The 16,744-nt window shown below is 42.4% G+C and overlaps 1 protein-coding gene across 2 annotated transcripts in view; it reads right to left on the reverse strand.

Moving 5' to 3' along the window:
• The window catches only part of DIS3L2 (DIS3 like 3'-5' exoribonuclease 2), a 393,579-nt gene extending 378,806 nt beyond the window's left edge, over nucleotides 1–14,773 (reverse strand). The window contains exons 1-2 of one of the 2 annotated variants that reach the window (XM_088467467.1): nucleotides 14,642–14,773; nucleotides 3,682–4,265 (exon numbers count right to left, since the gene is read on the reverse strand). In XM_088467467.1, the coding sequence (XP_088323593.1) occupies nucleotides 3,682–4,255 (574 nt within the window). In that variant the 5' untranslated portion in view covers nucleotides 4,256–4,265; nucleotides 14,642–14,773. The remainder of the gene's footprint in view (nucleotides 1–3,681; nucleotides 4,266–14,641) is intronic. The other variant, XM_088467468.1, reaches the window with a different exon arrangement.
• Between the last annotated feature and the right edge of the window lie 1,971 nt (nucleotides 14,774–16,744).

Below are 16,744 nucleotides of genomic sequence, written 5' to 3' on the forward strand. Positions count from 1 at the left end.
TCGTTGTTAAATGGGGCCCTCAATTACTTGTTTAAAGCAGAATGGTATATACTTCAGCCACTTTCCATGAACAACTTAAAACATAAAAAAAAAAAAATTTTTAGAACACTGGCTAAGAGACAAACACTAGGTAATACGCGTGACAACTTAAATACATGGCATGTATAGTAAACATCCATTACTGCTCCAAAAGGAGAATAGATTATGGTCAATGTACAGCTATAGCATAAGACTACCCTAGTCCGCAAGTTCCGATTGGCTTGTGGCTGGCACAAGCTTTGAATGATGGCGGCGATGGTATCTTGAAAGGGTGCGGGGCTATCCCCAGGCTTCCATACACTGCAGCGGCCAGAGGAATTCTCCCAGCTCCAGGCTCCCCTTACCATCAGCCAGTGCCAGATTAAGGGGGTCGGGGCGGGGGGGCGCCAAGTACCCCCGGCCCCCCCTACCTCATGGGACCCCCGGCCGGAGCTGTTCCGCTCCAGTCAGTAAAGTCTGGTGCTCAAAACAAGTGCAGGAGTCCTCTGCATAATCTCATCCCTGGCTCCCATTCACCTCCATCCTCCTCTTTTCTGTCACATGATGTGCCCAGGATTCCGCCATCAGTACCAGTACTACTGGGCGGGTGGCACTGGAGATGTAGGAATGAGACGTTATGATGTCTAATCATCATACCGTTTCATCCCAAGAAGATGAATTGCAGGGGAGCAGGCAGCAACAAAAACAAGAGAGCCCAGCAACCACCCTGGCTTAGCCCCAGTAAGGTATTGTAAAAAGCAAAACAAAAACAAAAAAAAAGAAAAAGAACATACATACATATTGAGTCTCCCATATCCAAAATGCTTGGGACCAGGGGTATTTTGGATATCGGAATATTCCGTATTTTGGAATATTTGCATACCATTTTCAAATATCTTGGGAATGGGACCCAAATCTAAACACAGAATGCATTTATGTTCCATATACACCTTATACCCAAAGCCTGAAGGTAATTTTATACACTTTTTTTTATAATTTTGAGCCTTAAACAAAGTTTGTGTACTTTAAACCATCAAAAAGCAAACTTTTCACTATATCAGTCATGTGAAAAAAATTCCGTATTTCGGAATATTTGGATATGGGAGACTTAATGTGTGTGTGAGTGACACACACACACACACACACACACACACACACACACACAGCATTCCCGCTAGACTGGTTCAGCGGGGCGCCGTGCCCTTCCCTATTTCTGAAGGGCAGAAAGCACCCTGCCCTCCAGCGCGGAGCCCTGCTAAAACAGCCTGCGGGTTCTGTCCTACACCAGCGGCCCGCATTGTCCAGCAAGTGTGGAAAACGGCAGAGCAGCGGTCACCGCCAGCGAATAGATTCAGAGTGATCACTGTGCATGGGGGCTGCCCGGCATGTCCATAAGTGCTGGGCACTCCCAAGAGTGACTAAAAGGGGATGAGTCAAAACACGCCCCTTTTCATTGGCCACACCCCTTTTTGGGCTAGCACGTAGAGCTCTCCCCCAATTGGTTTTTTTTTTTTTTGCTTTTGTTTTTTTAAAGTGGAGGGTCCCCACATATTTCGTTACTCAACGCGATCACTTATTCACCATAGCTACCAACTCCTGGGATTCATCTATCCTTGTTTTATTTGGTTTGGATATCAAAGAGTGCAGGATAATTGTTTCTGCTCTCTGAGGCCGATAATTCAAGAGATCACCATGTCCTTTTACTTTGACCATGTATTACACAATAACACCAAACAATGCATTCTGCCAATTACAAAAAAAAAAAAAAAAGAAGGTAGCTTACTAAACCACTGACAGCCTAACATGAAGCAATTGCCTGGCAGGATTGGCCAATAAGGGTACTATGAAAAACCTCCAAAGCTGTGATACTGTACCCTGTCAAACTGCTGACTATCAACAACCTAATGTAAAGCAGAAAACAGGACGCAATGTGCCATTCCAGAACGGCATATCGCATCCAATTGAAATCCCCTTTGAAGGCCTGGGTGAGAGACTAGAAATGGGGAGTGAAATACATGCTGGAGTTAATGGTGACACCCAGACAGTGGTGTCCATAGTAAGAGAAATGTGTGACCGGAGTGGTATCATGAAGTCTCTACAAGGAGGGAAGATAAAGATTTCCATTTTAGAACAGTTGAGCTTTAGGTAGCATAGGGATATACATAGCGAGATGGAGGTCATACTGTGAACCTAAAGAGCTAGTTCTCAAGGGTAAAAGGTGAACTACTAGAAGAGCAGAGGACAGAAGACCTATAGTTGTGGTATCCCAACAGAGGTAGAATGAGAAGTGTGACAAAGGCCAATAGAGTGAAGGGGTCTAGGGTGGATAACAGGGCTAAAAGCAGTCAAGTAGTGACAGGATCATTAAAAGACAGGGTGTCAGGCGAGAGGATTATAAACAAGATGGTCAATCCATTTGGAGGAAAATGAAAGAAAAGAAATTAAGGAGGGTAAGGTCAACAGTGGTCGAAGGTTGAGGCAAAGATGCATGTGGAAAGGGAAAAGTTTAAGAGGTGGGCTAGGTGTAGGCAGGAAGTGAATGTGGTGAGAGGGAATGGGGCGGGAAGAGGATGGGATTTTGACCATAGTGCTGTAAGTGGTCTGCCTATTTTTCAAAACTGAATTTTGAGGAGGTTCCAAATTTTACATGGTGCCATATGAACCAGAGAAATGTATAGTCCAACCAGAGATGGACATATTGTGAACAAGATGGGATCTTATGTTGGGGCTTTTACAGAGCCTACTACAAGCAGCAAATGAGAAGGTAACAACCCACATATTAAAGTGATCAACAGCACTCACTGGTGGGTAGGGCCAGGGTGAAGCAGAATACCAGTTCCAAGCTTAGCAAAGAAGACCATAGGAAATCAGGAATCAAAACACATAAAAAGGTACAGTTTCCTTCATATATCAAGTTGGTGACTTGACGTCAATAACCAATAGTGAGAATGCACAGCCTGTGACTTATTTTAATAAGACAATGTGGTTATTGTTGCAATTTGGTGGAAATCCAAAAGTTTAATAAGAGGAACTATAGACATTTCCAAGTCCAATGAATGGCTATACCATTGTAGAATGGAATACTTTCACACAATAAATGCCAGCAATGGCGAACTGACCACATACCAGTATTAGGTAAAGACACTTGCTTACAGTAAACATGTGCCTGTTGATGTGCATTGCTTAGAAGTTTACAGAAAATAAAGGAATTTTAGTTTTGTTCAATGAACTTAAAGTGTACCTTAATCATAGAAATCCAGATATTTGTTAGACTTATGCTGGGAACATACTCGGCAATATATTGTGCGTACAACAGACGAACAATACATCTTTCAGTGCAGCTGCTCGTCTGTACACACCATATATCTGTGCAACATCTTTCACAGATATTGCGCAGCTGATTGGTTGGTGCGTTTACCAAATGTGGTTGATCTCAGTCCATCAGCCAGGTGTGTAACCCTCATAAGTTTGTATAAAATATTAATTATACATTTAAAATAGCTTTAGTTTGTCCTGGAATAAAATAGGTAACAGGTAAATCTGTAACACATCTGTATAACCAGAAGATTGTCAATAGCATACTTGGCATCAATCAAGAGTTGCCCACATTTTGCCAAGAACAAAAAAAAAATTTTTGGAAATAAGTTTGCATTGAAGCCATACCTTCAGAAAGAAGTTCTCTGCAGACGCTCTTAGAGAAAGCCTGAGACTTTAACACCTGCTTCCCAGGCTGGGATTCTTTTTTACTCTCAAAGTCACAGTTCCCCTTTGAAGGCTGCAGGTTGGTACTGGCTACAGTATGTATATTTTGAGAAGGAGTTATTCCTCTGAGCTCAAAATCTCCATCAGTTAATACTCTACCACGACGGCAGGTATCTTCTACTCCATCTCTCTTGTTGCCATCTAAAACATCAGAGCAGTTTTCAAACTTTGAACAACTTGTTTTCTCGCAAGAGGAATGAGTGTTAGAATTGCTATAAGCGCTCAATCCATTTCTTCCCGGACCTTCTTGATATCCTCCAACAAAACCAGCATCTCTATCAAAGACAACATCCGCATGACAGCTCTCTTCTATCTGTAGTTTCTGCGCTATATAGTTCAAGTAGAATTTGAAGCGTCCACTGTGATGTTGCTGCACCAGTTTAGCATAAGCATTTTTCTGTTGGATCCCTATCCAGCTTGAACCTTCTTTCGTTGCTTGACCATGGTTAGCTTTTGAATACGTTGAATGGTCCATTTTAAATAGTCTTTACAAGCAGATTTAGTGCAAAAAGAAACAGGAAAAAAAAAAAAAAAAAAAAAAGTTATTTTCTTTGCAACAAGCAAATGGAAATAAACTGTCACAGGAGCATGGCCAGTGTGCCTTGCTTTTAAATGTCAGAAAAGTGCTGTCTACTCCTCAAGAAACTGCTCACTGGAATTTGCAATATTTCTGTGAAAGTTCCTATACTTACCAAATCAGACTTTTAGCAGTAGTGTATGCTACAGAATCTGTCTTCCTCTTTTTTTCTACCTTGTTTAAATGTGCAATCATTAAAACATTTCCATTCTCAAAAGTATTTTTGCTGCAGACATTAAAAAAAAAAAATTATAAGAACCAACCAGCATGGTTACATGTCGCTTTGGTTTGTTCCAGCCATCATATTTCACAAGGTTAAACTGTAATTGGCTTGTAACAGTTATCACAGACAGACAACTTTTAGCAGCACTTTCATATATGGTGTCCAACATTTTCAATGTAGCAGTGTTCTATGTACTAAAAGTACATTCCCAGGTAACGCCCGCATTTTACCAAGAACTAACTTTTGTACTCTGCAAATAAAATTGAATTTGCAGCAATACAAACTAAACTTATTCAAAAAGATGAACATGTACACTCACTTACATTTTGTTTATAATCATAAAAATACGCAGAGAGAAAAAACTAAGATCTCAAGTACTAACAAATGCCTTAAAATACTCCAGTTGACAAAGCCGTGAATAGGTCAATAAGCCAACAGAGAAGCATCTACTAAACATACCTACTGTATAACAAGCCTAAATGTCGGTTTGCACCCTAGAGCACTACACAGCACAATATACTTGACATTATCTTTAAGATCATTATCTAGCTGCTAGCCATATGCGATAGGTCACATTTAGAAATATATAGATTTAACAATGTTAGGCGGGGTGAGATGAATTTGCAGCACAAAGCATATTACAACCCCGAGGAGCAGTGCAAATGTTAGCAGTAAGTTATACACTGCAATTTTAGCAAATTGCTACACAAACTGCTTCTTTGTTTGGAACATGAACATTCAAGTTTCCTACCACAGCCCCAAGTGCAAACTGCTAAAGAAGGTAAGCATTGGGTAGGCTATTTTCTCTTACATGCCTTCACAATCTAAAATACCTGGTTTAGGAGTGCCTGCCTGTTCATTTGAGCTAACCTCTTAAACCACTGAACAGATTCTTATGGGGTTGTCACTATTCTATACAGCATTGCTCAAGGAAGGTTTTAAGTGCATGAACCATTCATCTGCGACAAAAGGGAGCTGAGCAGTGATGATTTTAGTAATGCAAAGTCAAAAAAAAAAATCTTGCACCAAGCTGCTGTACAGGAGCTGGCCAGGGTGCTGAAACAGCCAGAGAGCCAAGCAGACATAGCAATGTGCCCTGTTGCTTAGGAGCAGCCTGGAGAGGGAAGGGAGTCAGGGACTGAGCAGGGGTCATGTCTGAGGCAGACAGAGTGAGAGACAGCTTCCAACGGACCCATGAAGATGGCCTTACAGACACAGGAGCCAGGAAGTAGCAAGGTGAGGCATAGCTATCAGGAATAAAAAAAAAAACACAACACCAATTTCCATTTGATGATGGCAAACATCGGACCGCCACCATCAAATGGCAAAACACTACCACCGGAAAAAAAACATTGATGTTAGTAACCATCGGATTCTGATGTCCATCCCTAATCTGATCCTGTAGGCAGACTCCGGCGACACCACTCCTCCACCTGAAGAGCCCCCTCTCCAGCGTGATGTTCCTGCTCAGCATGGTTCTCTGACAGGGGCACCCAGCGAGGAAGCTCAACAGGAAGACCAGGATATATAAGGTACATTGCTAATCTCCACGATGGCATTCGGGGGAGGAGTACGTATTGAGACTGTGGAAATACACAAAGGTGCCCCAGCCCCGGGGACATGCTTCTGATAATGCTTACTGTAGCTGCAATACAAAATCTCTCATCCATGATCATCCTACCGTTCCCAGCACATCCCAGTGGCCGGGCCCCAGCCAGCTATAGGGCAGCAGCAGTGGGGGTTGTGGTGACACTTGCGAGATGCAGGAATAAAAAGCAGGGGGTTGTGGTGAGATGCAGAGGCCAGTGGTGTGATGCAGGGTGCTCTGTTAAGAAGGAGAGAGAAGCAGAGGCCTGGGGTGAAATACAGGATGCAGTGGTGAAATGCAGAGAGCAGTAGTGAAATTCTGGAGGCCGTGGCGAAATGAAATTGCTCCTGTGCAAAGCCAGGGCGGGTCGCTAGTAATTAACTAAAAAGCCAAGCCTGTTTTATGAAGATACATAGGAATATAAAAGAACATATATTCAACAGTCTAATCATTCCATAACTAAATGAAAACCTACTGTGTGACTAAAGCGATTCAGAAAGCAAAAATATAAATAACCTGGAGCCATCCTTTAAAAATGTGCATTTTCTTCTTAGCTCCTAGATGAGCAAAAGTCTTTCTATAACATTCAATAATATTAAATTATAATAATATAATAGAATTTACTCATTCTATAGCTGTTACTCTGCTTCAGTATGAATGGATTGTCATATCTGACCTCAGTGTCTGACCTTTCCCAACTTGGAAGAGATCACCAATTCCTGAGGTATAAACAAAACTGAATGCCAAGGAGATCTGTTTTGGAAACAGACAATATTGAAGAACGTCCTTGCATACATAGTTTTATTTTGACTAGTAAAAAAAAATGCATTAGAAAATAAATGCCATGCCAAAGTGAAAGCATGCTTAGGACATTTGTTTAAAGCAAATGAAAAACCTACTTCGTGCTTGCTTTTAACAGAGCAATTACATTGTTACAAAAGATTCCCTGCAGCACAGTGTACCAAGTATTGCCACTCGTGAATGTTGCGGGCATGGTAGAAACAGACGCTGCGGAAAATAATGTGTATATAGGTCCATGCACTTACATTTATTCTCTTTTTATCATTAGCATTAAAGGGTAATAAGCAGGCCATAAGGACACCTAATTTCAACAGCAATGTGTTCCCGATTATCATATGATTAAAAAGTACTTTAAAGTCAATGTTCATTTTTTACAAAGCTTAAAGATTACATGCCCCTACTCACAAGAGATTTTGGGGGCATACAGTGGGGCAAAAAAGTATTTGGACAGCCACCGATTGTGCAAGTTGTTGCACTTTAAAAGATGAGAGAGGTCTGTAATTTCCATCATAGGTACACTTTAACTGTGAGAGACAGAATCTGAACAAAAAAAAAATTCCAGAAATCACATTGTATGATTTTTTAAACAATTTGTATATTATTTTGGAAAAATATATTTGGACACCTACCAACCAGCAAGAATTCTGGCTTTCACAGACCTGTTACTACTTCTTTAGGAAGCTCATCTATCCTCCACTCGTTACCTGTATTAATGGCACCTGTTTGAACTGGTTAACTGTATAAAAGACACCTATCCACACCCTCAAACAGTCAGAGTGCAACCTCTCCACCATGGCCAGTCTAAAGACACCATGGCCAAAAGTTGAGAATGACACAAGTATTGGTATTCACAAAGTTTGCTGCTTCAGTGTATTTAGACCTTTTTGTCAGATGTTACTAAGGTATACTGAAGTAAAATTACAAGCATTTCATAAGTGTCAAAGGCTTTTATTGACAATTATATTATGTTTATGCAAAGAGTCAATATTTGCAGTGATGACCCTTCTTTTTCAAGAACTCTGCAATTCACCCTGGCATGCTGTCAATCAACTTCTGGGCCACATACTGACTGATAGCCACCCATTCTTGCTTAATCAATACTCAGAGTTTGTCAGAATTTGTGGGTTTTTGTTTGTCCACCCGCTTCTTGAGGATTAACCACAAGTTCTCAATGGGATTAAGGTCTGGGGAGTTTCCTGGCCATAGACCCAAAATTTCGATGATTTGTTCCCCAAGCCACTTCGTCATCACTTTTGCCTTATGGTAAGGTGCTCCATCATGTTGGGAAATGGATTGTTCGTCACCAAACTGTTCTTGGATGGTTGGGAGAAGTTGCTCTTGGAGGATGTTTGGTACCATTCTTTATTCATGGCTGTGTTCATTGTGAGTGAGCCCGCTCCCTTGGCTGAGAAGCAACCCCACACATGGTCTCAGGATGCTTTACAGTTGGCATGACACAGGACTGATGGTAGCGCTCACCTTTCCTTCTCCGGTAAGCATTTTTCCAGATGCCCCAAACAATCTGAAAGCAGAGTCATTAGAGAATAACTTTACCCCAGTCCACAGCAGTCCAATCCCTGTATCTTTTGCAGAATATCAGTCTGTCCCTGATGTTTTTCCTGGAGAGAATTGGCTTCTTTGATGCCCTTCTTGACACAAGCCACCCTCCAAATGTCTTCATATCACTGTGCGTGAAGATGCACTCAACACCTGCCTGCTGCCATTCCTGAGCAAGCTCTGCACTGGTGGTGCCCCGATCCCGCAGCTGAATCAACTTTAGGAGACGGTCCTGGTGCTTGCTGGATGTTTTTGGGCGCCCTGAAGCCTTCTTCACAACTATTGAACCTTTTTCCTTGAAGTTCTTGATGATCCGAAAAATCGTTGATTTAGGTGCAATCTTACTAGCAGCAATATCCTTGCCTGTGAAGCCCTTTTTGTGCAAAGCAATGATGACTGGATGCGTTTCCTTGCAGGTAACCATGGCTAACAAAGGAACAACAATGATTCCAAGCTGCACCCTCCTTTAAAGCTTCCAGTCTGTTATTCTAATGGCCCGTACACAGTCATATCAGACAACGATCAGATATTGTTGTCTGATTGTCCTACATGTGCTGGATGATCGTTATTGAACATCCAGCACATGCACCAACCCCCCAACCCCAACTACTATAACGATCGAGGGTCCCTATAGTAACCAGGCTAACCTGGTCAATATCGCCCAGGTTGGCCTGCATGCACGGGCGATGGTAGATATCGATAGACCACCCGTGCCCGCTCATCGACCTTCGTTTGGTCGTTGAAAGGGGCTACTAAACAAGACGATATAAACAATCGAACAATATCGTTATCGTTTATATCATCCTGATTATCCAACAGTGTGTATGCATCATAACTCAATCAGCATGACAGAGTGATCTCCAGCCTTGTCCTAGTCAACACTCACTTGTGTTAACAAGAGAATCACTGACATGTCAGCTGGTCCTTTTGTGGCAGGGCTGAAATGCAGTGGAAATGTTTTTGGGAGTAAGTTCATTGTCATGGCAAAGAGGGACTATGCAATTAATTGCAATTCATCTGATCACTCTACATGACATTCTGGAGTATATGCAAATTGCCATCATAAAAACTGAAGCAGCAGACTTTGTGAAAAGCAATACTTGTGTCATCCTCAAAACTTTTGGCCATGGCTGTACATATAAAATCCAAAATCTTGACTGACCGATCATCACCCAGCCAAAACCCCTAGAAATATGAAAATCGGAATGTAAATTCCTTCCATGTCGTAGGTGCCCACTAAGAAGGGATTTATTTTTAAATTCACTCTTAAGGGGGTGAAAAGGGCTAAAATGTTTCCTCCCCCTGTGCAATGTCCTACCTGACTGACTGATCGATCATGGCTGTAGCACAGTTCATACTCAAACACCAACTGTCATCCCAAGTGCTGCCAAACATCACTGGCAATTAGTGTGGCTCCCCTACTTGAATAGTGACAGGTTGGGTGTAAAGCTAAAAATTCAATATTTGGTGCAGGGTTATGGAGTAAGGGTACAGTATCAACAGCAGTTAGGGGATGGGTACAGTATTGGGTTAAGTGTGGAGGGATAAGGACACTTTATTGGGTGCAGGGTTAGGGGGGATAAGGACAGTATTGGGTGCAGGGTTAGGGTGGTAAGAATATAGTAGTGCAGTGCTAACCTTGACACTCCAGCTGTTGTGGAACTATATATCCCAGCATGCCCTGCCACAGTTTTAGCATGCCCTAATAGCAAAACTGTAGCAGTGCTTCAGTTATGTAGTTCCATAACAGCTGGAGTGTCAAGGTTAGCCAACACTGCAGTAGTGGGTTAGGGGGTAAGTGTACAGTATGCAGTGCAGTGTTAGGGACACTTACTACAGAGGAAAATGTGTTACTACAGAGGTGAGATAGGGGAATGGTCATGTGTTACTAGTACCACTTTTACATCTGACTGCTGGGTCGCACCCAGGATTATGTTCACACACCAATCCCGGGTACGACCCCTTTCAGACTGGCGGCCTGACACGGCGCTCAATGATGTGATCAGCATTACGTGATGAGCTGGCGCTTGGAGATGGTTTAATCTCCAAGCGCCAGCTCTTCCTATACAGTTAACGGGACACAGGTTGCATCGACCTGGGTTACCCGGTCACACTGCATCACTAGCAAGGTTGAACAGTTTCAACCCTTCTCGTGACCAGGGTTAAAATGACGGGTCGCTCGACCTGGCATATTTCAACCTGGCCATTTCACACTGCACAGTAACCTGGGTTGCTGTGCATTCATATGCAATAACCCGGGTTATTGCTGAAAGTGTAAAAGGGGTATAGGCGAAATGGAAACCGTAAATATCCAAGGTCTACCCGGGTGAAATCAGGTACAGCTAGTATACACATAGCACTCCAAAGTAAATAACATTCAAGCTGGGTTATACAGTATAAACCTAGTTTTTACTTGCTACTACATGCTCCCCCTCCACCCTGTCTTCCCCATCTGTATCATGCTCGTCTGTCTGCTCCTCCACTTGAGAATGTAAGCTTTTGCGAGCAGGACCCTCTACCCTCTTGTGCTTCTCCTTACTTTATGTTCATCTACTTCTTACTCACTACTAGGACACCTAACACTTGGTGCCTATGCTTTGTTGCTTATTTGGGTGTTATGGCCATGTATGTATCAATGTATATTATCCATGTCCTTGTCCTTCATTGTATTGTATTTTACTGTAAGTCACTTTTGGTTATGTACCTTGTAAGGCGCTGCGGAACACTTGTGGCACCATATAAAAGATAATAATAAAAAGACAATAAAAGCAGTTACCTATATACATAAGAAACATACTACGAGTGCAGCCGACGCACAGTACAATGGGCGCGACGTCCGAGGCGGCGCTCACAAAGGCAACAAGATAAACAAAGAGACATCTGTGAATGTCAGGCACCTCCACCGGAAAATAACAGAACATGACAGAAAGTGACAGAACAGCTCATTAAGGGTTAGGAACAAGCAGCGGATATACACAACATATCAAAAAAAGAAAAAACTAATACAGATAAGCAAACCTCATTACGGACACGTTTACAAAACCTATGTGTAGGTACATCAGAAAGATAAGAATATAGACATGCTATATAAATGGACTAGAGGCAGTTAATTTAAACAAGAAAGTATCAAAGGTCTCATTGAGGCCATGTGGTTGTAATGCATTAAGACGGTGTATCCACCATGCCTCCATCTGAAGTAGGTACTTAAATCTATCACCACCTCTTGGGTTCTCAGGGCATGATCGATCATTTTGTATCATAGGGTCGAAAGGTTATGCCCATGATCCCTAAAATGACGAGCTACAGGTTGCTCATTCTTCTTGCCTGATATAGCTTGTGAGGTGGCAGACCTGTGCAACACCATCCCCATACGAAATTGTCGTGTAGTTTTCCGATGTATAATAGTCATCAAGGATTACCTTCCTACATTAAAGAATGCTACTCTCCGTCCATGTTACAAACGGGGTAAGAACATCCGTGACTGGCTGGTGCACAATGACATCACCAGCTTTGGGAATCCCATTAAAACCCACTTTATGACCAAGAAACCCAGCAATTATAAATGCCTGGGCTGTACTACATGTAGTGTTTTGCTTTTAGAAACGGGTGATAGTTTTGTGCACCCCCATACAGGTGGTAGATCTAAAATTAGTCATGTGTTAACATTGCACCAGCCAGTATGTAGTTTACTACATCAGATGTCCTTGTGGACTATTATACATCTGAAAAACTACATGACTATTTCGTGAAAGGATGGCATTGCACAGGTCTGCCATGTGACAAGCTATATCAGGCAAGGAGAATGAGCATGCTGTAGCTCATCAGTTTATGGATCATAGGCATAACCTTTCGACTCTACGATACAAAATGATCGATCATGCCCTGAGAACCCAAGAGGTGGTGATCGATTTAAGTATCTACTTCAGATGGAGGCACGGTGGATACACCGTCTTAACACGTTACAACCACATGGCCTCAATGAGACCTTGCCACTTTCTTTTTTCAATTAACTGCTTCTGGTCCATTTATATAGCATGTCTATATTCCCATCTTTCTGATGTACCTACACATAGGTTTTGTATAAGTGTCCGTATGAGGTTTGCTTATCTGTATTAGTTTTTTCTTTTTAGATTCTGTTGTGTATATCCGCTGCTTGTTCCTTAATGAGCTATTCTGTCACTTTGTTATGTTCTGTTATTTTCCAGTGGAGGCGCCTCACATTCACAGATCTTTGTTTATCTTGTTGCCATAGCGATGGCCGCGTCAGACGTCACTTCCAATGGAAGATAAATGCTGCACTCATGGTGTGCTTCTTATGTATATAGGAAAGTGTTTTTATTGTCTTTTTGTATACTTCCTGATGAAAATCTGAGGATTGAAACGTTGAAGTAAACACTAGATTTATAACACCCAGCTTGAACGTATTTACTTTGGAGTGCCGCCGCCACCAGCCTGTATCCGTGTTTCTAACATTGCGGCGTGCACCCACGTTATTATTTAGAGGAGTGCCCAACCTATACTGTAATATATCTATATATGTCCAATATTGAACCGGCACTCAATATATATTCCTCAGTGGCCAGGGTGCCTTCTGTCTGTGTATTACAATAGTATTTGCAAGAAGAATCAGCGGCACTCCTTGACTTATACGAGTCCAGCTGATTCTTCTTGCAAAATAATATATATATATATATATATATATATATATATATGTGCCTGTTGAGCATTGAAGCGTTGCTTATTCCTGTCCACATTAAATTTTCTATATTTATGACCCGAGTGCTGCACCGCTGATCTAATATCTCCATCTATCTATATACATACCTTGTTTGCATGTATGGGAGGCCCATGTGTATATGTTTGCTTTTATGTATGGGAGGTCCATGTGTATATGTTTGCTTGTATGTATGGGAGGTCCATGCGTATATGTTTGCTTGTAAGTATGTATGGGAGGCCCGTGTATGTGTATATACGTGCACAGTCATTGAAACGTTGACCCCCACGAAAAATTGGTATTGTGTGATTTATGAAACCCCTGAGTCCCGCATCTATCCTGTCTATTATAGCATTTAACCATGCAGTTGTTGGCAACGGGGTAAAGAAATTTTTTTGCAGGGAGTGCAGGATCCATGGACATATATTTATATATATATATATATATATATATAAATATATCTGTTTGTATGTATGGGAGGCCCGTGTGTATATGTTTGTATGTATGGGAGGCCCGTGTGTATATGTTTGTATGTATGGGAGGCCCGTGTGTATATGTTTGTATGTATGGGAGGCCCGTGTGTATATGTTTGTATGTATGGGAGGCCCGTGTGTATATGTTTGTATGTATGGGAGGCCCGTGTGTATATGTTTGTATGTATGGGAGGCCCGTGTGTATATGTTTGTATGTATGGGAGGCCCGTGTGTATATGTTTGTATGTATGATAGGCCCGTGTGTATATGTTTGTATGTATGATAGGCCCGTGTGTATATGTTTGTATGTATGATAGGCCCGTGTGTATATGTTTGTATGTATGATAGGCCCGTGTGTATATGTTTGTATGTATGATAGGCCCGTGTGTATATGTATGGGAGGCCGAGCTGTGTGTGTGTGTGTGTGTGTGTGTGTGTGTGTGTGTGTGTGTGTGTGTGTATATATAAGGAACAAATGAATGTGTGTATGGGAGGACTGTGTGTATATGTATTCACATTATGAATGGAAGGACCGTGTGTTCATTTGTATGGACCATGTGCATTTGAATTCATATATGAATGCGAGAACAGTATGTATGTGAGGAGGCAGTATGGATGGTGTATGTATGGATGGAAGGTGGGTGTGTATGTTTGCATGGATGAATGGGAGGTGGGGGGGGAGTGTGTGTTTGTGAATGTATGTATTTGAGCATTATGAAAGATTGTGTGACATCAGGAAATTACAAGAGCTGGTTATAATCAGAAGTTGGCAGATATGGGAAAAAGGAGCCCTGGGGCCGCTCCATGAAAGACGGTGCCCCTGGCCCCAGACCACCAGTGCTAGCTCATGCCTGCATATTGCTATCAGTCACGGAGCAAGGCCGCCAATACATTCCGGTTTCCCTCCTTAACACGATCTAGAACTCACCGTAACACACTCCCGCAGTCACCGAACTCTGACACCCGGCACGATTTAAATCTCCCCGTGCCAATGCTAGCTGTTACGCGATTCTCTTCCGGGTCGTATAGGTTACAGCAGGCGGGGTTACGGGCAGCTGTGTCCTCGTGTGGGCACGGCCGTATGGTGACCCGCCCACGTGTGTAGCGCAGTACACCTGGCCCGGACACTATCACCCATGTCACGTGATGTATATGTTCGGCATCAGTGTTATTATTATTACATTACATACTGTCCGCTCTAGCTGTACCCTGTCCGGCTCATCAGCTGCTCTACTGCTACAGCTCATAGTCTATGACTGTGACTTGGACAGCTACAGAGTGCTTACTTGAGCTGTATACTAATTATATCACGCATTTCATTTTTTAATCTGCAATAATGGTCATTTATCCACCTATGCTTTACAAACAAACTGATCTTAATATGCTTTATAAATCAAATAGCATTTGTTTTAAGCGACATATCTTATTTTCTTGGAATTAATTACTTATGAATAGATTTAAAATTAGAATGTATATACAGTATGTAATATAATTTGTCGAGATTAAGGTGTTTATTCATTATCCCTTATAGGCCCATTACACATGCACAGCATCGGCCCGACCACTAAACATAGTACTGAAGCAAAAAATTAGTAATTGACCCTATGGGGTATTCAGTTAGAGGCGATAAGTCCATTATCGTAATTTTCACATTTTTCAATTATCCCTGTATCAGGCTTGCCTACCCTCCCGATTTGGCCGGGAGCCTCACGATTTTCGGGTGCCGCTCCCGGCCCCCCGGAAAGGCAGGCAAGCCTCCCGGAAGCCTCCGACCCTCTCGTCTCCCCCCTGAAAAGATTAGAAACCCCTGCAGCGGGGGAGCCGGTGACGCGATTCGCGCTGAATCGCGGCCCCGCCCTCTGCTTCACACTGCCGAAAATAACGGCATTGTGAAGAGGGGCGGAGCCACGATGACGCGATCATGCGGCTCCGCCCCGGCTCCACCCCCAATGTACCACCAACTGGCTGGCCCGCCCCCGGCTCCGCCGCCAATGACCACCCCGCCCCCCCGCTGTTAGCCGACAATCAGCTCCCTCCCGGAAAGGCTGGAGCTGATTGTCGGCAAGTATGCCCTGTATTCAATTTCAAAGACTTTTTGCAGGTGCGAAAAGTCTTTGTTAAAAATCGGGGATAAGTTTTCACCATGTAATACATGGCGAAAATAAGTGCAGAATTGGGGTTTAGGGGTGCAGGCTTAAAAAAAATAGCCTGCAACCCTGGCAGTGTCCTATAAAAGTTATCTGTGTCAAAACAATGAAAAAAAAATCTTCATGACACCCCAAAAAACTTGAATTCTGGGGTAAAAAAAAAAATGGGGGACAAACTTCTAACCTAGTGAAATTGATTCCTGAGAGGTTTCCAAGTATGCAGCAGGTGTTTTCAAGAATGTGGCTGGTAGCGGCAGGTGCATTTTTAAAGAATTTAAAAAAATGAGTTTAGGGACTTAAAATTATGCTTGCACCCATTTTCATGTACCCCAAGTTTTTGGGATAGGTTTTTTTGGGGGGAAAAATAACTTAAGTGCTATTCTTCACCCCTTCTTCTAAAGCTGCATTTATGCACCTGCCGCCGCTATTAAAAACCCAGACTCCCTTCAAAATGGGGGTACCCATAGTGATCCCCAATGTCAGGACATCTTTAGGGGGGTGCCAAGATGAATTCCCGAAAATTCCCAGGACTTTTCTATACTTACCTTTCCGCCGGCTCCCGTTTTCGCTGATTCCTAATTGAATGCAGGGATAAGCGGGTACGTGCCCGATACTTTATCCCCGTCAAAAAGCTCAGATGGTGAAAAGTCAGAACTCTGACTTTTCGCCATCAAATTGAATATGGCCCATAGCAGCAATGAACATGTTTGTATTTTCTCCATTTCTTGTTAATCAGTTTTCTAGAGCTTTTTTTTCTATTAGATTTCAGATTAGCTCAGCAAGAAATTAAATAGATCTTCCAAGTAAAACACTTATACCAGCAGGTCTAAACAAAGACTTTGAGCTAAAATGTTTTTTTTAGAAATACTTTTAAGTGTTCATAT

Source organism: Taudactylus pleione, unplaced genomic scaffold (assembly GCF_031769625.1).
Source record: "Taudactylus pleione unplaced genomic scaffold, aTauple2 ptg000010l, whole genome shotgun sequence".
NCBI classification, from domain to species: Eukaryota; Metazoa; Chordata; class Amphibia; order Anura; family Myobatrachidae; genus Taudactylus; species Taudactylus pleione.